Source organism: Xiphophorus couchianus, chromosome 9 (assembly GCF_001444195.1).
Source record: "Xiphophorus couchianus chromosome 9, X_couchianus-1.0, whole genome shotgun sequence".
NCBI classification, from domain to species: domain Eukaryota; kingdom Metazoa; phylum Chordata; class Actinopteri; order Cyprinodontiformes; family Poeciliidae; genus Xiphophorus; species Xiphophorus couchianus.
Genome location: NC_040236.1, coordinates 1,686,122 through 1,710,346, shown reverse-complemented (window position 1 = coordinate 1,710,346; position 24,225 = coordinate 1,686,122). Strand labels below are relative to the sequence as shown.

The following is a 24,225-nucleotide window of genomic DNA, read 5'->3' as shown; positions in this document are numbered from 1 at the left end:
CATCCCTCGTTTACCGGTTGCTACCGGCGTCGAGCCCTGGCTTTAGCTCGGCCGTGCTGCCCGGCATTGGGACTGTTTTGGACTGTGTGTTGCATTATTAAATTCATTATTCATCTTACCTGGGTCCACTGCGTCTGCCTCACCACCATCTACACCGCATATCATGACAGCAGATCTGGCCTGTTAATATCAAAGAAGTACCCAGGAATATGAGTTGCTTTGACAGACAGAAAATGAATGCTGAACCACTACAACAGTTTGAGGCAATTTCAGCAAGGAACGTGAATGAATGCCCTGTCTGTCCTTATCAGAACATGCTGTTTCATCAGAACCCTGCAAAAATGCCTCAGAGCTAGCAGGACCGCTCGCAACTTCAGGTAGTTTATGTGGAGCTTGGATTGGGTTCATGTCCAGACCCCCCTCACCCCTACGCCATCGCATATTGCCCCCCACCCCTTCAGAGAAGCATCTGTGGACAACACTTTGCGAACGGACACCCTGACGATTGGAGACCCACGGTACAGCAGTTATCGTCAGCCTTCTTTGCAGGTGCCGTGACATACACCACCGATGAGAGCGTCCACCGCTGCATCAGACGCATTTTTAACTGTCCGAGTGACACCACTGCGATCATGGAGGCCATCATTCCCAGTCTGGAAGTGCAGTTTGCACCCCAACTGAAACTGAGCGAGGCACCGAAGAAACGCGGTCATACGGTGCTTTGAGAGACGAGCTCGAGCTGACAGGGAGCATATTTCCAGCCCCAGGAATGAGAACTGCTGGCTCGGGTTCAGTGAACTTTTCTGAAAGTTTGTCGAGAATCCCAGGGGACAGCACCTGCAGCAGCTGTTTTGCCGCCTGCTCTTTGGATCTAGCTATTAAAGCCCAGTCATCCAGATAAACTAGAATGCGAATTCCCTTTTCTCTGAGAGGGGCTAGCACTGCCTCCACAATTTTCGTAAATGTGCGAGGGGCGAGCAACAGACCGAAGGGTAAGACAAGGTACTCGTAGGCTATTCCGTTTAAAGCAAACCTCAGAAAATGCCTGTGTTCTGGGTGTATTGCTACGTGAAAGTAAGCATCCGTCAGATTGATTGTTGCAAACCAATCGCCTGGGCCGACAGCGTTCAAAAGTTGTCTCAGCGTCAACATTTTGAATCTGTACTTGCTAAGATGCTTATTTAACACTCTTAAATCCAGGATGGGACGTAGCCCACCTCCCTTCTTTGGAACAACAAAATAGCAGCTGTATCATCCTCAGTTTGCTTCCAAAGTGGGAACCACACGCACTGCTCCTTTTGCCAACAACGTGTTTATTTCGTCTCTCAGAACTTTCGCTGCTTCGGTGCCTATGTTTATAACTGATTGGGAACCGGGGCGGCCTTATCCGGAACTGCAACCGATAACCCGTAGCAACGGTCCTTTCCATCCATGGGGAAAGTGCGCATGCGTGCCAAAGAGTACGGTGCAGCCAGACAGTTGACCTGACGCACTGTTGGGCAAGGAGGTGCTGCCCTCTGCTGGAACAGAGAGGAGCAGCTCCGTTTGACTGTTGTGCACGTTATGGCACAGAGTGTTTTGATTTTGATTTTTTGGCAAAGGAATTGCACTCTTTATTGAAACATGTGGAACAGTTACACAAACATTCCGAACATTTTCTCTCGTATCTTGAGAAACATTTTACCTATCCCTCCCCAGTGAGAGCGCCGCACAGCGGGATGTGCGAAGAATATAATCCGCAGAGATTCTGATCTCATTTAAGAGGGGAATCAGATGGCTATCAGGAGGTATCTGCACTCCTAGCTCGGACAAGCACGTAGCTTGATAAGTTTGAAGCATGGTGGCCGAGCTCAGGGCGCGAGCAGTGGTTGCTTGTATGTCCCAGTTGGACACCTGAGAAATCGCTGAGTGGACAATAGGCATGAATACGTATACGCTGAGTCCTACTTACATCACCGCCATCTTGAAAGTGGCAGAGGAGAAAACGTGATGCATAGACTAGTTTAAACGGTTTTACAGTACAAAGTAGACCCACTGCCTTTATCTTTGACAGGTAAGAATTAAAGATAATAATAATGTAAATTTACTAGCAGAATTTCTTGACTTTGTGGCCAGTACTGTGCATTTCCATGGTTAAACAAACTTCTAAACAGCCAAGAAATATTTCCTTTGTAACTAAATTGGCCCAGTTAACTACTCTGACTATTTTCTTAGCTTAGCTAACTTTTTTAATACTGTGTAGTTTTTCTAAAGAGGGAGAGGCAATGAGAAACATGTAGCTAATGGGCGCTTTTGCCGTTTGTTTATTGTTGCCATGGTTACCTAGAAGTTCGTTAGACAAGTCGCTGTTTGTCTGGTCAAACATGGTTACTTTAAGGTACGTCAGTTGTTTGTAAGATGTTTCTTATAATTTATGTAGATTAAAATCATTTGTTTGATATAACAGTGAACCTGAAGTGGACTGAAAGTACATTAATCCAGAGAGCAGCGTGGAGACCGGGGGATTTCATCAGGACAGGTCCATAAAGATCAGAGCTGGAGCTGTTTTTCTTCAGACTTCTGTTTCGCAGCTCATCTCCACAATGTCTGTGTTTAGATGATAAGTAAATGCCACATATGGTGAAGATATATATATTTTTTCTGAATGTGAATGAATCAGGGATGTACAGTAGTTTCTATTACACTTCTATTGTTAGATCATTTTTATCATTTGCTTTAACCTGTGGCTAGCCAACTGTTCCCTCACTTCCACCTAATGTTGTGTTCCGGGGTTCTTTGTTTTCTTTGTGGTCACTACTTACCATTCAGCCTCTAGATGGTGCCAGACTCACCCTCCTGGAGTTGTGTGCAGTCAATCAGCGCACCTGAATCTAATCAGCTTATCGAGCAGGGCGTACAAGAGGAGCTGACTGCCAGTACTTCGGCGCCTGAGTGTTAGCCAGTAACGGTACCTCTGAGCCTCCTAGAGCTAGTTTCAGTTATCCTCGTTTGACTTGACCTCCTAGTGATTTCTCCCTGTTATTTCCTGCCTTCAGGTGAATCCTCAAGACGCCATGGATCTTCCTTGAGTCGATCTCATCTGGTTTCCTGATCGAAACCCTCCTCGTGACGCTGCGGAACGTACCCGCTGGTTACCCGAGTTTCCAAACTCACCTCCTCCGTCTGATTGCAAGTTCCTCCGGGATCCCTCGACTGGCAGTCGCACCGCTCCTCTGATTCCGCTGTACCTGAGCCTACCTGCCTGCCCTCCGACGCACTCCACCTGTGCCTTCTGGATTCCTGCCGTTCAGCACCGACCACCTGGACCCACAAAGAGACAAAAGACCCTGGACATTTCAGTAAACCCGCCCAAGACGATAATTCTCATCCTCACAAGTAAGCTCGTTCCGTTTAACCTGTTAGCACTCCCGTCTCCGACGGCTTTGAACTGGTCATATCCTGCTCTGCCGCTCATAGTGTGCCAATCTTTCCGTGAGCCCGTTCCTTCCCTGGACCAGACCCGTTACTCCACATTCACCATTTGTTGTGTTCAAAATAAACTCTTAACTATATACATCTTCTCCTGTGTTGTGTTCTGCATGTGGGCTAGAAAATTGGAACCCATCATGACACCTAATGTTAGACCAACCTGTTGCTTTCCCCTGTCTGTCCTGATTCATCTTCTCTTCTTTCTCTCCATCCTCACAGCTGAATGACATTCATTTTGTGTTAAGTAGGTTTAAAAATACAGTAGTCAAACCACATAAAAAATTAATTTTTAAATGTTCTTGTTGGATAACAGCTACTGTATCTGATCTGACTTATCAGATGCATCACAACACCACTGTAGTGACATTGAGTAAAGACATTTAAACTCAAGTGTCTCCCTGCCAAGTCCCAGAAGAAGGGTCACCAACCTTTTTGAGTCTAAGGGCTTTGGTGACACTGAGGACTAATTTGTTTGATACACACATAAACTTATACAACTCATTTTTAATTAAAGTATTAATAATAATAAATGTACATGTGTGAATAAATTGCAGCCTAGAAAGCAATTTAAAAAGAATTAAACAAAAAATAGGCCAATATTTTATTTAATATATGAGCCACTTCCACCAGCCTCTAGAACCGCCTATGGGCTGCAGGTCTGAGGCATTTTGTTAGCATGTTTTCCTCCATTCTTATAGCTTGATAAGAATAAAGTCAGGTTATCCAAACTGGGAACCCACATTAATAAAATACTGGAATAATATTGACCACATAATTATCACGTATTTATAAAGGATATCAACATTTTTCCTACACAGATACCCTAACAAACTAATGTAGAAAACATAAATGATTTTTCTTCACAATATTTATTTTTTTACCATTAATGTATTGGTATGATTTGTTCTTTAAATTGCCATTTATATTTTTTGGTCTCGGGAGATGATTGGGGGATAAAGAGACTCTGATGTCTGATTCTTTAGGTTGTGATGGTCCGTAGTATTTGTTTTGGTCATTATGGTTGAGATCTGTGTGACAGCCTGTCACTGACAGGTGTGTCTATCACACATATATAGAAATACCAAACAAATTGTGCCTGGTATCGATTCAACCTGAATCACCCTTTTGTAGCTCAAAAACATCAGCACCTCTAACAGCTTCTGTGTTAGATTTAATCTGGGTGAAGGGAATAGTTTAAATGGCCAACCCAAAAAGCAATAAGTTATCTCAGTTCACTAATTTGCATTTGTGAACAAATAGAGCTCAAACTCAAAGATTAAATTCACAGCATTAGATTGTTGCTATGGTACCAAAACAATCTAACAATGAACATTGTTCTTTGACCTTTTACAAAGTAAACTTGCCAGCTCCTTAACATCTTACATTTAAATGTTAAACAATTTCAAATATTTAATCTATGTATGCTGAAACCACTAAATCAAATTTAGTAGCATTGATAATGTCAATAAACAAATGTTACATGTATCTGTCTGTGTTAAAATATTAGAATTTATGGCACCTGAAGCCCTGGGAGCCCTGATGGAGCCGCTGACTTAATTTGGATTAAACAGAAGAGCAAATAATTGATATTCATTGTAACTGTTTTTTGATTAGTTGTTTTTAAGACTAGTTGTGGGTTTAAATAGCGTTTCAGTGAAAATGTTTTCCTGGAACATATAATTATCCAGTAATATTTTTACTTTTCCTGTCAACTTAACATCTTTTAATAAAAAACACGGGGGACTGCCTCGGTTTCCCGACCACCGGGCTTAGCAAGTTTTCTGGGGGAAACCCTGATGTGTGTGACATTTTATTAGCATATATGTGTAATTGTAATATTTTGTTTGTGTGTATGAGTCTTTAATAGTGTGTTAGAGACAAAACATAGTTTTTGTCCTAAACGCCCCCTCATAAACCTCTCTCCCTGTGCTCTACCATCTGACTCAGATGGTAGCAGCACCAGAGCCAGAAAGGCCAGGGCCTTTTTGGGGACTTCTATTGCGCTTCTGAGCTGATTGTACATAGAAGGCTGCTTGACACCGACAGTAACTCAAGGGCATTAATTTTTACCCATAGCTTCTCCTCAGTTCCTACTTCAGCAGTTCAAATGGCTTTAAGTTCTAGACCAGGGGTCTCAAACTCCAATCCTCAAGGGCCACTGTCCTGCAGTTTTTAGATGTGCCACAGGTACAAAACACTGGAATGAAATGGCTTAATTACCTCCTCCTTGTGTAGATCAGTTCTCCAGCGCCTTGCTAATGACCTAATTATTCTATTCAGGTGTGGTGCAGAAGGCACATCTAAAAGTTGCAGGACAGCGGCCCTCGAGGACTGGAGTTTGAGACCCCTGTTCTAGACTGATTCTGTTTTTAGCCTCAAAGAAGGGAAACTGTGCTAAAGAAGAAATGTTTTTAAATATCAGTTTTGACCAAACAATTGTCCTTTAATTCCAGGCTAAGCAGTAGTTTGATTAAAATATTAAATATGAAGAAAATATTTAACAATTTCTATTTATATTACAAAATGTAGATTCCGTTGATTCCCAAAACAAACAAATCAGCAATGATTGTGCACAAACCCTACTATTGTAAATAAACCCCTCTAAAGGTGACAGTACTAAAGTACATTTTGAAAGAAATACAACAATTTATTCCTTTACATGGTTTCTGCAGCAGAGTTTTACAGAAGGTATTTATACACTGTACATATTCTACAACACATGGGTTACAACTGAGACCTTATTAACCAGATGATGAGAAACTGTATGCCTGTATCAACATTAAAACAAACATCCATGCACACACCAAGATAATTCAGTGCTACATGGCCTTTATGGCAAAATTACACCATTTACAATGAGATGTTGTTCCTGTTCAACACTGCAGATGGACAGGGCTAGACACTGGTTTTATTTATTTATTTTTTGTCCAAGCGACAAAATTTTATTGAACAGAACAATGCAGAATCTTGAACAGATCAGTAAAGGCTACATTAATTAGACCCCACTTTTCACAATGTTTGATTTCTTTTTTTTTATACATATTGTAGCAATTGACAATGTTTTTATTTCACCTGACTTTTAGTATGAAAACGCATAACAAAATTTAATTATAAATTCAGATTACGTTTGATAGTTTGATAATGATTGCTTTTCATATTTGTTCCAGTTTATCAATACTGGTTATGGAAGAGAATATTTACTATTTTAAATATATGACTGGAAATACACGTTCAACATATTCAGCTGAAAAAGCTGAACATGTTGAATTGAATAGTTCAATTCAACATATTCAGCTGAATATGTTGAAGTGAACTATGTTTAATTCAACATGTGATTGAAATGAACAAGCTTGTTTCAGACAAGATAAGCTTCATTTTTAAAGCAATATTTGTGTTTATAAGGTCTTAGAGCAGGGGTCAACAACACAGTGCCCGCGGGCATCCCATAGCCCGAGGGGACCTAGTCAGTCGCCCGGGAGCAAGTTCTAAAAATAGCCATTGTCATTAGGGAGCACTGCCAAAAAAATATTCAATTAAATGCTTTTACCTGGAAATAATAACATTTGTTTATTTTTAGAATTTGTTTTTTAAAAAGTGAATTATAAAAACGTTTAAAATAATTTGCTGTATGTATACAACTCTTTTCTAGGGTTAAAGTTCAGAATTATGCGCAGACGCCTACAGGATATTATCAGAAGGCAGCAGCGCCTGCAGCTGTACGGCTGCACCCACTTTGGTGCCTTGAGATTTTCCTTTAAAAAATAAAAGAATAACTTCTTGAATTTTGTTATCTAACCCTCTTTGCTATTAGCAAAATTGTGGAGAAAAAAAAACCTATTGTGTCAAAACATATTTTATGTAGCGAGTCTGTGGGGGTTAAAGGGCAGATCAAAGCCTAAATGTTACTGGTCAGTTTATTTTGTTTATTTGGCAGCTTGGCGCTTTTTCTGTAAGCTAAAAATGATTGAGTGGAGTTTGATCCCACCCGTAGTCCTAACAGCGGTCATTTGGATCCCGGCTGAGCTTTTTACCGTGTGCGCGATTCTGGCGGGGTCACCGGATGGCAGACATCTGCTGCTCCTACTCAGACGAAACGTTCCCCAAAAGAGAAGAAATTAAGCAAACAATGTTGCGTCTCCTATACCACCTGAACCTGGGAATCAACATCCCCCTCTTTCCGTGGATCACAAGGGTAGGCTTCACTTTCATGTCTTTATTATTTAGCATTGTTTGTTTAAAACAACAACAAAAAAGTCTGCTGCTTTTGTGGTTTAGGTTTGTGCTGGTCAGGTGTAGTGGTAGTTTTATGCTACTCTCCGATCTGTCTAACTTTTTTTTTCGGCATCTGCTGGTGTCAGCCAACAGGTGACCGTCAGCTTTTCAGTTCGCGAAACCACAAAAAGGATAATAAACCGGCGACCCCGACAGAACCGCGCACGGTAAAAAGCTCAGGCGGAACTTTGGTCCAATGGGAGGAGCTCATTCGTTTCTTGCTCACAGAAAATGTGCCAAATTAACAAAAGTAAACTGAGTGACCAATATGATTTAGCCTTTTGCGCCCACCCCCACAGACTCACCCCGATGTGCGCTACGTACAAGATGTTTTGACACAAAATATTATTTTTCCTCCACAATTTTGTTAATAGTAAAGAGGGTTAGATAATAAAACATACAATAACTATTCTTTACTTCTTTTATTCAAAGGAAAATCTCAAGGTACTCGTAGTGCGTACAGCTGTAGGTGCTACTAGAATAGTCCATATTCTCAGTCACTTGTGGCCAATTTAGAATCACACAGAAAAGCTCCAAAAGGGAATCAAACTTAAAACTCTGAACTAAGAACTTCTGGTCACATAATAGCAATTAACCGTACTTACTGATAACTATTGTGAGTGGTCCCTAACATTAATATGATTAGACCGCATGTAATCATATATACGTATATGTATTATTGTTATAAAGGCTGAGCCAAGAAAATTTGTTTGTATCAAACAAGTAGCCCTTCGTATTACTCTGTACCCGTGAAGTAGCTCCCAGTCTCAAAAAGGTTGGTGACCCCTGTCTTAGAGCCTAAAAAGACAGTTTAAAAAATAGTTTTCCTGTGATTTTATTGACATTGCACTAAATAATTCAAACTGGCAGTAATTCAAGCCTATATCTACCACCCTTGTCATGTTGTAGTGTCGGCACATTATTCTTACTTGCTACCAGTCATGTTTCACAGTTCAAGACTTGTCCTATCATTTTTTGTACTTAGTGTCATTGGCAGATTGGTCCCAATATCCAGTGGCTAATGGGTGAGATATTAATAACAACAGTAATAATAATGTGTTTAAATGTATTGGCTGTAATTGCTAAAATGTGTAAAATTCTTAAGATGTAACAGGATAGTGCTAAATAATTCCGATGACAGCTCTACTACACATTATTTTTCTCACAATAGTCATGCTTTATTTTAATTTCAAATCCTTTGTGGCATTACAAAGATTATGTGTTCACCATGTGGCTGTGACATCCAAGTCAAATGCTTCAGTATGTAATCTTTCAATCTATGGTTGAAAAGTAACTTTCACTGTTACTTTCCTGTTCGTGTGCTCACACGTTTTGGGTCCGTCGAGCTTAATTCACAACACTAGGAAATTCAAGTGTTACATTTTAATTGTTTGAAGATGTATCAACAAGGACCGAAACCTCCATTCTGTTTCTATGCAGCTTAGAGTCACTCAGCAGTACTGACAGATTTACACAATGCGCAGAAAACTATAAGTGGGTATATTACAGCCTACAGATTCTGAGACTGTTTACAGATGAAAAATGGAAGAATGAAGTGAATAGTGTTCATAAGTGTTCTTCGGCAAAGTATAATGTCTGACAGCTGAAACGCACCACAAAGGTTCATTGAACATTTTCAAATCAACCAAAAAGGAAAATTGATTTTTTTTCTACATGGATATTTTCTTGGAAAAAAAAGTTTCTCCAAATTAGGTAAAAATTAAGTTATGGCAAGAGATGGTGTGCATAGGTGGTGTATATAGATGTAAGCGTAGATAAAGTGCAACCAAAACAAAATGAAAGTAAAACAAATGTTGGCAGCATACTGTTGGAAGAGAGCAGAGAGAAGTCAGCTGGTAGTCAGGCTTAAACATCTGAGCAATTCTGTTCACAATAATTATGATGCAGAAGTAAAGAGACTTTATTAGACATATTGAATGAAAATTTCAGAACTATAGGTTTATTGTGAGTTGATATCTGAACTGATGAAAAGTGTGTTTGTCGGGCTGATAAAAAAACTCTGACTGTATTTGATTCAAACATCATAAAACAGTGGCTTATATGACAAAAGTAATCAAACTGCATAAAAAATAATCAACAAATCAAACATGATGTCCAAAGAGGACTTATCTGCTGTCATTCACTTCACTCTAGTTCCATTTTCATGATCTCCCAGGTTAGCGATGTTAAATCTTCATACCAAGCTTGGCTTTCTGTGGAAGACACATCACAGTGGTTAACACACCATCACCACGCACTGTTGACCATGATATATTATTCAAGTGACTGGAGGGCTGAGTGGGTCTCTCGGTTTGAATCTTACCTAAATAACAGGGACTTCTTTGTGTCAACAGATAACTTTTCATCTGAGGGGACAGAAGTCAATTGTGGGATACCCCAAGGTTCAATACTTGGGCTCCCCTTAATTAATATCTACATCTGTGGTGTCTAAAGTGAATCCTTGAGGGCCAACATCCTCCAGATTTTAGTTCTGTCCCTGGTGGTAGTTGCTTCCTATTCCTGCTAATGAGCCATCATTTTATCCAGCTATGTTGAATGAGGGAGTGAACTAAGGGTGCATTCACACCAGCCCAGAATTAAGAGTCTTGAATCAGACCCTAATTCATTTGTCTAGAAGGTCCGATTCGTTTAGGAGGTGAGAATGGAAATTTAAAATCCAAAACGGATTAAAAAAAGTGAACTCTGATCCACCTAAAAACCTAGATCTCAATCCGGTTGAAGTGAACTCTTCCACGGTTGAAATCATATCTGAATGAAACTGTTCCAAAAGCAGGAAGTGAACTACAGTGCATAGCATTCTGTGTCAATACAACCATAATAAATGTGCATTTCCACCATTAGAGGAAAAAATAGCTCATGGTCAGGCGTGGAGTGAAGAGGAGGTAAAGGCCCTCATACAAATATGGTCAGAAGAAAATATATTGCAGATACTTGTAACCACTCACAAAAACGAGATTTTCAAGCTACTTAGTGTGAAGATGGAGGCATTGGGATTCCCTCGTACAGTTGCACAGTACCGCACTAAGGTAAAAAGACTTCACCATCAATACATAACATGCTAAGGGCAAGTGGAAGTTCAGGAGATGCGAAGGACAAGTTTCCTTGATATGACACATTAGATGCTACTCTTGGCACTCGATCCAGGAGCAGCCTGCAACATGTTGTGGAGTCCTACCAAAAAGAGCCTCCGCTCTATGTCTTCTTCAGAGGTTTTTGTGTCGATTCCTTCAGTATTTCTTGGTGCAGCGCCATCATAGGCGTTGGGGTGAACGGGGCTTTCAGTTAGTTTGCGTCGTTTGACACAGTGTAGTGTGAATGCAAACTACAGTCCTGGAAATGTAACAAATGTTGCAATTTTGATCCCCAATCGAACCAAGTCTATCAGACTATCTGGTGTGAAAACACCCTAAAACATGCAGGATACCAGCTATTGCAAACTGACTTTGGAAACCCCCTATTTACGGGCTCCCACTAGCTCACATAATAAGAAGAATAAGTTACTATAACTACGCAGCTGATACACAGCTCTTACATTACATTAAGAGCTTAGTCTGAACTGATTCAAGTGCTAAGTAAGTGCTCAAAACAAATCAATGTGTGAATGTGCCACAACTGTCTCCAGCTGAACAGAAACAAAACTGATGTTATTTCCGCACCTAAAGAGGAACAATCTAGGTAGCACAAAGCTCAAAGCTAGAAACTAACAATCAGGCTTACGTGTTCTCTAACACTAGGAAAATAGAGGAATCATCCTAGTTCTGAAGTCCTAACACACCCTGTATCTTAAAGAATAGACTTGAAAATATTTTTTGCTAGTTTATAAAACACTGAATTGCATTGCACCACAATACATTAAAGACATGTTGGCATATTAACCTTCAAGACCAAAAACATGGAGAAGTTGCATTCAGTTTTTACGCTCCTTTAGTCTGGAACAAACTTCCAAAAAACTGCAAAACTACTGAAACACATAGGGTTCCTTCAAATCAAAACTAATATTTTGTTTACTGTATTTTGTTTCTATCATGTTAAGTACTCCGAACTGGCTTGTTGCTGAAATGTTTGATACAAATAAACTGAATTTCCATTTTCACAACTGAAAAGAGTGTCTTCCTTTATTGATAATCATACATTGTGTAGTTGTGTATTCCCAGTAATAAAAATCTGCAAACTAAATAGTCGAACAATGAGGCACATATGGGTGAGGCACTTCACATATTGTCTTCTTATGATAATGACCTGTCATATCTACAAATATACAAAAAATACTTGACAAAAGATCAGTCCAATTTCTAGAACCTCAAGCAGGTATCAATGGGTTTCAAGCCTTTCCCAGTAAGTCCACCCCTTGTTCTGCACTCTGCTCCCCACATGCCACCAGCCTGGCTTCATTGTGTCTCTTAGCATCTGGACTGAGCTAGAAGTTTTCAGGACAGTGCTTACTCCTTAAAGGTGTTACCATTTAGCCTATTGGTGGCACTCTAGCACATTTTCAAAATATTTTTTTGAAATAATAATCCGAATAATAATACTAGAACTGAAACGATTCCTCAAGTGATCTGAGTACCTTGATTATTAAAATTCCTCGAGGAAAATTTATCTGCCTCGAAGCTTTGTTAAGTTATATTTTATTATTTAATACACCTGTTCTAGCCGGGATACTTGCGTTGCGTGGTGCTCTGACTTCCGCCTGAGTTGTTGGCGAAAGCTAAGTGTTAGCAGCATAACGTCCAGTTTTCAAGTTCAGCCGTGGGGATTTTATTGATCGGTGATAATGTCTGGGTCTTTGTCGTTTTTAGGGGACCAATAAGCATCCTTCAGATGACTGGCGCAATGCCTGGAGTATGGCAGCTTTTCTCCTCCCCGAGCTGCTGCCTGGTGGCCAGTGTTCAGAGCGAACGGAGGGCAAGAGCGCTGAAGGTGTATTTATACAGGTGAGCGGATAGACTGAATGCTGCAGGCGACTGCACATTAGATGATTAACGTAAGTGTAGCTTTAAAATTTATTTCATATAATCCCTGTCTCAACAAATGTGTGGCGGAGGACATTGTGGCGGTACGTAGCTGATAGGTGTGTTTCTGTGTGTGATGAACGCATGTGTCAAATCCCGTCGCTAACATAAACAGAAAAGCTATAAATGTCTAAGCAGGGTGAGAATTAATTTATTAAGTTGACTGAAGATGAATACATAAACCAAAAGCTGGAGTATAGACATTTTTTACTAGCGTATTTGTGAGCCTGCCTCTTTATTATTAAAATGAATATAATTTCAGATTTTTGTATAACTTTTCTTCAGGTAAAGTTAGAAAGTGAGCTATTATTGTTACAGGTTAATTTTCTAAACTGCAGAAAAGTTATTGTTAGGGACTCTCTAATGTGAAAAATTGGACTGATGTTGATATGCGATACTAATACTGCTGTTATGTTAGATTTACCAATTTTTAATTTTTTTTTTATCCAATTACTCGATTAATTGTAAGAATAATCGATAGATTACTCAATTACTAAAATATTCGTTTACAACAGCTCTAAATCCTACATTTTCAAAAATATTTTTAGATTGCTATATCTATATATCTATAACAATAAATACAATTACAGCTCCCTTAGATGAAAGGCTTTTTCCAATTCAACATCTGTAAACTGTGATTTCAAGAATTTGTATAAAATATATAATTTTCATAAAAATCGTGGCATGGTGGTCTTAAATTCTAGTTGCCTGATTTTAATCACATTGATCACACCACATCTACATGCCTAGGTGCATTGAATTTCTGCCATCAATCAATCAAATTTTATTTGTAAAGCACATTTCAGCAGCAAGGCATTTCAAAGTGTTTTACATCAGTGGTCCCCAACCACCAGGTCCGCGGACTAATTGGTACTGGGGTGCGTAAGAAATAATGAACTACTTCTGGATCTTTTATTTTGAAAATCCTAAACCGGAATTTACCGGTTACGTCTTGCGCGTCAAAATTGAGCCAACTTGCAGCGGAATGAGTAACAAAACAACATCGGAGTACTGCGCGCGCACCCCCCGAACAACAGCATCGGACTCGATACTTACGACGCCCACCCCCTCCTCTCCCCCAGCAAAGAACTGCTGCTTTACATTATATCAAACAACACAGAAACACAATGCAACATAGAATCAACAATCAAAAAACGACATTAAGTAAAGTTCCATCAATAAATTTGCAATTGATTACGTTTCAAATACAATCCTAAAGAGGTGTTTTACAATTTTCTGGAAGTTTGTTCCAAATTTGTGGTGCATAGATGCTGAATGCTGCTTCTTTTCGATTGGTTCTGGGGATGCAGAGCAGACCAGAACCGGAAGACCTGAGAGGTCTGGAAGGTTGATACAACAGCAGATCTTTGATGTATTGTGGTGCTAAGCCGTTCAGTGATTTGTAAACTAGCAACAGTATTTTAAAGTCTATCCGTTGAGCTATAGAGAGCTAGTGTAGGGACTTTAAAACTGGTGTTATGTGCTCTGTCTTTCTGGTTTTAGTGAGAACATGAGCAGGACAGACTTGTGAAGATGCTGTTGCAATAATCAATGCGACTGAACGCATGGATGAGTTTCTCTAGATCTGGCTGAGACATTAGTCCCTTAATCCTGGAAATGTTCTTCATGTGATAAGGAAATTAAAAATGAAGTTATTTCTCAGTGGTCCAATTCCATCACCTCAATGGGGAGACGAAAAACACTCCAGGCTGGACATGATAAACAAATGGCTGATTAAAACCTGCTCTGCCAGCTCAGTGACCTTCATCGATAACCTCTGGCTCTATTGGCAGCGCTTTCACCTTTTTGGAAGAGGCGGACGCAGTTTTAATAAACATGGGACAAAGCTACTCACTGCAAATCTTTTTCATTTTATCTACAAGGACAACAATTTGATCATCGCTTCAGAGGAACAGGCTCAAGGATGTCTGACTAGGATGGAATGGCGGCGCGCGTAGACGCAGCGGCTTTGTGCTCTCCGACTCAAAGTTTGTCCTTTTCCACTTTGCGCGGTTAAAAACACCTACAACCGACAAAATTTACTGGCCATTGCTCAAGCAATCGGGGAAAGTCTGTCACAGGAGCTTTTCCGTGTCCACAACAACATTCCGGTCGATATTGCACGGACACCCGGCTCTCCCTGGATTACAATCCCAGTATCTATGACAGGGCGACGGCGCAGAGATCGTAAACAAAAGAGGGGGTGTCGCAGCGGCGTGTTAGCGAGGCTCAGGAAACAGCCACACAAACCACCGCTACCAAGCATTTTTCTCTCCAACGTGAGGTCTCTCGTTAACAAACTGGAGGAATGGAAGCTGTGGATTGCAACTGACAACCTCATCCGGGAATGCTGCATTCTGTTGATCACGGAGACGTGGTTAAATCCAACCATACCGGACCCGGAGATCGAGCTAGCAGGCTACACAGCACACCAACAGGATCGATCAGCGAGCTCCGGTAAGAAAAGAGGAGGTGGACTATGTGTTTATGTAAATAACAGCTGGTGTACAAACTCCACAGTAGTTGTTAGCCACTGTTCTCCAGGCGTGGAGTTCATTACAATTAAATGCAGACCCCGATACCTCCCACGTGAGTTTAACACCATTCTACTCACTGCAGTTTACATAACACCGGATGCTAACGCTAGCTCGGCCGTGGGACTCCTGCATGATACTATCAGCAACAACCAGAACAAGTACCCCGAGGCTGTTCACATCGTCTCTGGGGACTTTAATCATGCTGATCTGAAATCAGTCCTCCCCAAATTCCATCAACACGTAAAGTGCACAACCAGGGGTGATAAAACTCTGGACAAGCTGTACACAAACATCAGACAGGCATACAGGCCTAACCCTTAGCACACCTTGGCCAGTCTGATCACGTGTCCCTGCTACTGATCCCTGCTTACACCCCCCTGTGGAAACGTGTCCCCAGTATAATCCGGACTGTCACCATCTGGCCTGAGGATGCCTCTCACCAACTACAGGACTGCTTCCAGAGAACTGACTGGGAGGTTTTTGCACATCAGGACCTGGAGAACTACACCTCAGCAGTCTTGGACTACATGAGGTTCTGCACGGACAATGTCACCAAGAACAGACTCATGAATAGGAAACTCTGGATGACTAAGGAGGTCCGGGGCCTCTTGAAAGCCAGGAATGCTGCTTTCAGGTCTGGGGACAAAGCACTCTACAGTTCTGCCAGAGCCAACCTGAGAAGAGGCATCTGCCAAGCTAAGGCATCATACAGAGGGAGAATAGAGAAGCAGCTCAGGAGCAACAACACCAGGCAGGTGTGGCACGGTGTCCAGCACATTACAAGCTACAGATCCAGCAACCAGCCATGCACGGAGGGAACCACTTCCCTGGCTGAGGAGATGACCCAGCAATACATTTCAGGAGTTGATTGGAAATTCACTTATCTATTTATACAGATACATCTGTACATTTTCAAACTACATTATCAGTAGTGCAGTCCAACCCACAAAGCCTCAGTACCTATATACTGAGGGGTGCTCAATACGTCGATTGAGATCGACCGGTCGATCGCGGGAAGGTTTTGAGCCGATCTCTGCAGTAGGTAACAAACTGAACGCCACCCGGACGCTGAGACCAGCACTTCCTCTTCTGACAGGCTTATCAAAATATTCACAAAGATCCTAAACGTTTGTAGCTTCATTAAAGAATAATCATTTAAAAAATATCAACAAATCTGTTAAAATTAATAATCTCAGTAATTACTGTTTCAACAAGGTGTTGTGCAATTCAGTGTGTTTCGGTTTCATTAACAAAAAAAGGGTACTCAAAGACCGACCGACTAGCAGAGCAGGAGTTTAAATGAGCTACTCAACCACCACTGTGTTCATGTGAGGCTTATTAATAATTGAGAAATAAAGATCAAGCCTGAAAACCTAATAGCGTAACAGACTTAATGTTATGTTTTTAATGTAATCTCTGGTTGACTTGCAGGGCGCAGGCGGTTGCCACGGCAACGACTGTGCTTAAACGACAGAGAGAGACGGAGAGTAAAAAGGTAGGAGTAGTTTTGAGTTGATCATCTGTTCGGGTTCTTTGTTTACCTTTGCTGTGACGCATTAAAGCCGCTGTAGTTTCTGAACATTCAATAAACGACAAACTTGGATTAATTACCTCGTTCATTTGTGAGTATAAGTCATTCACAACAAACATCAAATAGAACAAATATATTTCATTAAGTTTTAACAAACAAATGGCTTCTACCGCGATAATTATGTGAAATTAAATTAATTATATCCCAACTTCAGAAGATTTGCCTTTACTTTTACAGAGCTCTTTGGTTCCTCTTATCAGTCTGTAGTTTCTCATATTGAGGTCATCAAACCAAAGTTCAGATCTACCATAACTGACTGACACCTGCTGGCCTCAGGTTTGCAACCAGCTTCTGACTGAGAAACCAGTAACCTCCTCCCAGTGACAGAGTCTCACTGAGGAAGAAACTGCATTAGGTTTTCTATCACTTTATTATTTCTGCTATAACTAATTTATATTCGCATATAAAATAAGTCAATAGAGTTTAATTTACAATTTTATGTCTTCGTGTCATAAGGTAGATCTCAGCCGGCTGGTCAGAGAAAAAGTAGATCTTGGTCTCAAGATGTTTGGCCACCCGGGGCGTGCTGTGGTGGCGGAGGGGTTAGCGCAACCCACATTCAGAGGCAACGTGGCCTCGACGCGGCTGTCGCGGGTTCGACTCCCGGACCTGACAACGTTTACCGCATGTCTTCCTCCCTCTCCTTCCCCCTTTCCTGTCAGCCTACTTTGAAAAAGGGACACTAGAGCCCACAAAAAGACCCCTTGCGGGGCGATTAAAAAAAAAAAAAAAAAAGAAGTTTGGGCACCTCTGCTATATAGGAACATTCCTATGGTCCTTTGTGTGGTCTCTGCAGCACAAAGGTACTTCACAAATGCATAGGAAATGAGAACTGTTTTTCAATGTACTGTAAAGAAGTTTCATATGTTCTTTACTTCACAATTCCTGAAAAATGCAACCACAAACAAATAGGAAAAAGAAAGAATCTGTCTTCGAACAGTACTAAGGGCTTTGAGGAAGCAAAGAGTTTATCATCATCTGACCTTTACCCCTTTAAACAAACCAGGAAAATCTCAAGAAAACTTACAATACCAGAAGCATGTTTTGGTTTAACACTGTAGGAAGTCTTCTCCTTGGCTTGTCTGAAACACTCTTCTGCTGCTTTTAACCTGCAAAACACAAATTTTAGAGTGAAAATAAGTACAGAGATTAGCAAAATTATTCCTACTTATGAAGCCGTTTCAAATTTTTAACACTGAAACCACAAAGTTTAATGTTAATTGGGATTTTATGTGATACCCTAAAACAGGGGTGTCAAATTCTGGCCTGCGGGCCAAATTTGGCCCGCAGTGTAATTATATTTGGCCCGCGAGGCAATTTCAAATTAATATTAGAGCCGGCCCGCCGGTATTATACGGTGGCAACGCTGTGACGCCTCATTCACCGCTTATACTACAAATCCCATAATGCTCTGCTGTTTTTTTGGCACGTCAATCAGGACAGAGGCAGACACGCCTCCTCCTCTGTGTCAGTAGCACTTATGGTAGCGGACATGGATGTATTAGGAAGGTGGTGATCCGTCTTCTTGTGCACTCCTTGGGTTGAAAGCCCCGGCACACCCCGCGTCCCTGTGCCTCTCCCCCAAATCACACTGCGACCTCAAACTACAGCTGTCACCCTACCAAAAAATGGCAAAAAGAAAGACAGAAAATAGAACTTTTCTGGACAGGTGGGAGACAGAATATCTGTTTACATATGTATGTGAGCAACTTTTCTCCTCGATGATGAAAACGACTCACAGGAGACGTCTGACTGACGAACACCTTTGTTCGATAATGACGGTTTCCTCAGCTCAAACTCTGAGCCCCGACATTGATGAACTGGCATCCAAAAAAAGATGCCAGGTATATGACTTTGCCGCATCAGAGTAGATCAGTGTGTCGCAAAATGAGCAATAAATAAGTTTTCTATGCACCTTTTCTTGTTACTCCAAGGCCTGAATGGTTTATTCATAGTTTATTTAATGATTCATTCATAGTTATGTTATTTTATTTTAAAATTTATTAGTCTGTGTACGAAGCTAATTTTGACATTTACCTCAGAAAGGAGGCTTTCAATTTTTATTTAAATTTTATTTAATATGCCATTTATATGTTTTATTATTATTATTAGCAACTCAATTTTGCATGCCTGCACTTTTAAGTTATATAAGCCTTGCTTGTTCAATATTTATTGTTAAATCAAAACTTGTTTGGGTCCATATTAAAAGATTCATTTGTTCAACCTTGGTCCGCGGCTTTGTTCAATTTAAAATTTTGGCCCACTGTGTATTTGAGTTTGACACCCCTGCCCTAAAACAAAGAAAGGCATGACTACCCAGTGGAAAGAAAAAATAGTGTCAAGTGCATTTTTATTAGGTGCACAACACAATTCAATTCAGTTTATTTATATAGCACCAATTCACAATTGTTGTCTCAAAGCACTTTACAAAAAAAATAATTTCAGTGAATCACACATACATTCCAGTTGACCATACTAATCAAACAGTACAGTATGCTCAATCAATTATTTACATCCATCCATCCATCCATCCACCTTCTTCCACTTATCCGGGGTCGGGTCGCAGGGGTAGCAGCTTCAGAAGGGAGGCCCAGACTTCCCTCTCCCCGGCCACTTCTTCCAGCTCTTCCCCCCCGGAAGAGCTGGGGGGGGAAGGCTCTTCCCCCCCGGAAGAGCCTCGGGACTCCCCCAGTCCCGAGGCGCTCCCAGGCCAGCCAAGAGACATAGTCCCTCCAGCGTGTCCTGGGTCTTCCCCGGGGCCTCCTCCCGGTGGGACGTGCCCGGAATACCTCACCAGGGAGGCGTCCAGGAGGCATCCTGACCAGAAGCCCGAGCCACCTCAACTGGCTCCTCTTGATGTGAAGGAGCAGCGGCTCTACTCTGAGTCCCTCCCGGATGACTGAGCTTCTCACCCTATCTCTAAGGGAGAGCCCAGACACCCTACGGAGAAAACCCATTTTGGCCGCTTGTATCCGCAATCTCGTTCTTTCGGTCATGACCCAAAGCTCATGACCATAGATGAGGGTGGGAACGTAGATCGACCAGTAAATCGAGAGCTTCGCTTTTTGGCTCAGCTCTCTCCTCACCACGACGGACCGGTACAGCACCTGCTTGACGGCAGACGCTGCGCCAATCCGCCTGTTGATCCCCTGCTCCCTTCTTCCCCCATACGTGAACAAGATCCCGAGATACTTGAACTCCTCCACTTGGGGCAGGTGGGGCAGGACACCCCCCCTGACCCGGAGAAGGCACTCTACCCTTTTCCGGCTCAAGACCATGGCCTCAGATTTGGAGGCACTGATCCTCATCCCGGCCGCTTCATACTCGGCTGCGAACTGCTCCAGCGAGAGCTGCAGATCACGACCTGATGAAGCCATAAGGACCACATCGTCTACAAAAAGCAGAGATGAGACCCTAAGGCCACCATATCGGATCCCCTCAACACCTTGGCTGCGCCTAGGAATTCTGTCCATGAAAGTGATGAACAGAATCGGTGACAAAGGGCAGCCCTGGCGGAGTCCAACTCTCACCGGAAACGAGCCCGACTTACTGCCGGCAATGCGGACCAGACTCTGACTCCAGTCATACAGGGACCTGACAGCCCGTATCAAAGGGCCCGGTACCCCATACTCCCGGAGAACCCTCCACCGGGCTCCACAAGGGACACGGTCGAACGCTTTCTCCAAGTCCACAAAACACATGTAGACCGGTTGGGCGAACTCCCATGCACCCTCCAGGACCCTGTCGAGGGTGTAGAGCTGGTCCAGTGTTCCACGACCAGGACGAAAACCACACTGCTCTTCCTGAATCCGAGGTTCGACTATCCGACGGACCCTCCTGTCCAGGACCACTGAATAGAACTTGCCAGGGAGGCTTAAGAGTGTGACCCCTCTATAATTGGAGAACACCCTCCGGTCCCCCTTTTTGAACCACCCCAGTCTGCCAATCCAGGGGAACTGCCCCCGATGTCCATGCAATATTGCAGAGTCGCGTCAGCCAACACAACCCTACAACATCCAGAGCCTTAAGGAACTCCGGGCGGATCTCATCCACCCCCGGAGCCTTGCCACCGAGGAGCTTTTTAAGCACCTCGGCGACCTCGTCCCCAGAGATTGGAGAGCCCAGCCCAGAATCCCCAGGCTCAGCTTCCCCAATGGAAGGCATGTTGGTGGGATTGAGGAGGTCTGCGAAGTACTCTGCCCACCGGCCCACGACGTCCCGAGTAGAGGTCAGCAGCACACCATCCCCACTATAAACAGTGTTGGTGCTGTACTGCTTGTCGCTGGGCAACACGGACTTTCAACTCCCTCCAAAGATTTTCTATGGGGTTGAGATCTGGAGACTGGCTAGGCCACTCCAGGACCTTGAAATGCTTCTTACGAAGCCACTCCTTCGTTACCCGGGCGGTGTGTTTGGGATCATTGTCATGCTGAAAGACCCAGCCACGTTTCATCTTCAATGCCCTTGCTGATGTAAGGAGGTTTTCACTCAAAATTTTCGATACATGGCCCCATTAATTCTTTCCTTTACACAGATCAGTCGTCCTGGTCCCTTAGCAGAAAAACAGCCCCAAAGCATGATGTTTCCACCCCCATGCTTCACAGTACGTATGGTGTTCTTTGGATGCAACTCGGCATTCTCTCTCCTCCAAACACAACGAGTAGAGTTTGTACCAAAAAGTTCTATTTTGGTTTCATCTGACCATATGATATTCTCCCAGTCATCTTCTGGATCATCCAAAAGCTCTCTAGCAAACTTGAGACGGGCCTTGACATGTACTGGCTTAAGCAGGGGGACACGTCTGGCACTGCAGGATTTGAGTCCCTGGCGGCGTAGTGTGTTACTGATGGTAGCCTTTGTTACTTTGGTCCCAGCTCTCTGCAGGCCATTCACTAGGTTCCCCCATGTGGTTCTGGGATTTTTGCTCACTGTTCTTGTGATCATTTTGACCCCACGGGGTGAGATCTTGCGTGGAGCCCCAGATCGAGGGAGATTATCAGTGGTCTTGTATGTGTTCCATTTTCTAATAATTGATCCCACAGTTGATTTCTTCACACCAAGCTGTTTACCTATTGCAGATTCAGTCTTCCAAGCCTGGTGCAGGTCTATAATTTTGTTTCGGGTGTCCTTTGACAGCTCTCTAGTTTTGGCCATGGTGGAGTTTAGAGTGTGACTGTTTGAGGTTGTGGACAGGTGTCTTTTATACTGATAACGGGTTCAAACAGGTGCCATTACTACAGGTAACGAGTGGAGGACAGAGGAGCCTCTTACAGAAGAAGTTACAGGTCTGTGAGAGCCAGAAATCTTGCTTGTTTGTAGCTGACCAAATACTTATTTTCCACCATATTTTGCAAATAAATTCTTTAAAAATCAGACAATGTGATTTTCTGGATTTTTTTTTTCTCCTTTTGTCTCTCATAGTTGAGGTACTGTATATCTATGATGAAAATTACAGGCCTCTCTCACCTTTTTAAGTGGGAGAACTTGCACAATTGGTGGCTGACTAAATACTTTTTTGCCCCACTGTAGTTATTTCTGGTAGGTCTTTTGATACAGATATTTATCTAAAATACCGAATGGAGTAAATGTTGTAGCGCACGCCAAATGTTGGACAAGTGGATCTCATTCTACTACTAGAGAGGTAGAGAGGGCCCCTAACCTGGTGTGGTCTTATGGCCTAACCTTAACCCTACACTTAAGCATGTTAATACTGTTACTAGTTTCTCACTGGGTAAATGATTATACAGTATATAATCCGAAAAAGCAAATAAGAGAAACAATTATGTCTGATATAGTGGCCAGCTTATAATAAATATTTTATTCCAGACCCACAATTTAAACAATGGCTAGAGAAAGGTTTAACAGCACTGTTAGTAGTCCTTAAAGATGGGCACTTTAAAAGTTTCCAGGAACTACAGTAAGAGTTTGCTCCAAGAACTCAAGATCATTTTAGAGACCTACAGTTAAGGGACTTTTATAACCAAAAAATTAAACATAAGACAGACCTCAACAATAATGGGATTATCAAAATGTGGATTGAATCCTATTAGAATAAAAACACACAGAACAGTATCTACTCTATATATACAGTGCCTTGCGAAAGTATTCGCCCCCCTTGAACTTTTCAACCTTTTGCCGCTTTTCAGGGTTCAAACATAAAGATCTAAAATTGTCATTATTTTATGAAAAATGAACAAAAAGTGGGACACAATCATGAGGTGGAACAAAATTTACTGAATATTTTAAACTTTTTTAACAAATAAAAAACTGCAAAGTGGGGCGTGTAATATTATTTGGCCCCCTTGCGTTAATACTTTGTAGCGCCATCTTTTGCTGCGATTAAAGCTACAAGTCGCTTGGTTTTGTCTCTATCAGTTTTGCACGTCGAGAGACTGAAATTCTTGCCCATTCTTTCTTGCAAACCAGCTGGAGCTCAGTGAGGTTGGATGGAGAGCGCTTGTGAACATCAGTTTTCAGCTCTTTCCACAGATTCTCGATTGAATTCAGGACTGAACTTGACTTGGCCATTCTAACACCTGGATACATTTATTTGTGAACCATTCCATTGTAGGTTTTGCTTTATGTTTGGGATCATTGTCTTGGAAGATAAATCTCCGTCCCATTCTCAGGTCTTTTGCAGACTCCAACAGGTTTTCTTCCAGAATGGTCCTGTATTTTGGCTCCATCCATCTTCCCATCAATTTTAACCATCTTCCCTGTCCCTGCAGATGAAAAGCAGGCCCAAACCATGATGCTGCCACGACCATATTTGACAGTGGGGATGGTGTGTTTAGGGTGATGACCTATTTTGCTTTTTATGCCAAACATATCTTTTTGAATTGTGGCCAAAGATTTTGATTTCATCTGACCACAGCACCTTCTTCCACATGTTTGATGCATCTCCCAGGTGGCTTGTGGCAAACTTTAAACGAGACTTTTTTTGGATATCTTTGAGAAATGTCTTTCTTCTTGTCGCTCTCCCATAAAGGCCAGATTTGTGCAGTGTACCACTGATTGTTGTCCTATGGACAGACTCTCCCACCTCAGCTGTAGATCTCTGCAGTTCATCCAGAGTGATCATGAGCCTCTTGACTGCATCTCCGATCAGTCTTCTACCTATTCAAGATGAAAGTTTAGAGGGCAGCCGGGTCTTGGTGTATTTGCTGTGGTCTGATACTCCTTCCATTTCAATATGATCACTTGCACAGTGCTCCTTGAGAGGTTTAAAGCTCTGGAAATCTTATTGTATCCAAAACTTCTCCACAACAGTGTCTCGGACCTGCCTGGTGTGTTCCTTGGTCTTCATAATGCTCTCTGTGCTTTA

At 42.1% G+C, this 24,225-nt stretch overlaps 1 protein-coding gene and 1 long non-coding RNA gene across 2 annotated transcripts in view; one reads left to right on the top strand and one right to left on the bottom strand.

The window, feature by feature from the left end:
- The first annotated feature begins 306 nt into the window (after positions 1–306).
- LOC114150399 (uncharacterized) lies at positions 307–4,306 on the top strand. The gene is made up of 2 exons (XR_003596741.1): positions 307–3,375; positions 3,457–4,306. It is a non-coding gene; the product is annotated as an uncharacterized LOC114150399 (long non-coding RNA).
- A 1,784-nt stretch (positions 4,307–6,090) lies between these two features.
- LOC114150372 (formin-2-like) overlaps positions 6,091–24,225 on the bottom strand; it is an 84,441-nt gene continuing 66,306 nt past the window's right edge. The window contains exons 18-20 of the mRNA XM_028026740.1: positions 17,929–18,010; positions 9,102–9,953; positions 6,091–9,046 (exon numbers count right to left, since the gene is read on the bottom strand). Coding sequence (XP_027882541.1) covers positions 9,927–9,953; positions 17,929–18,010 — 109 coding nt within the window. The 3' untranslated portion in view covers positions 6,091–9,046; positions 9,102–9,926. The remainder of the gene's footprint in view (positions 9,047–9,101; positions 9,954–17,928; positions 18,011–24,225) is intronic.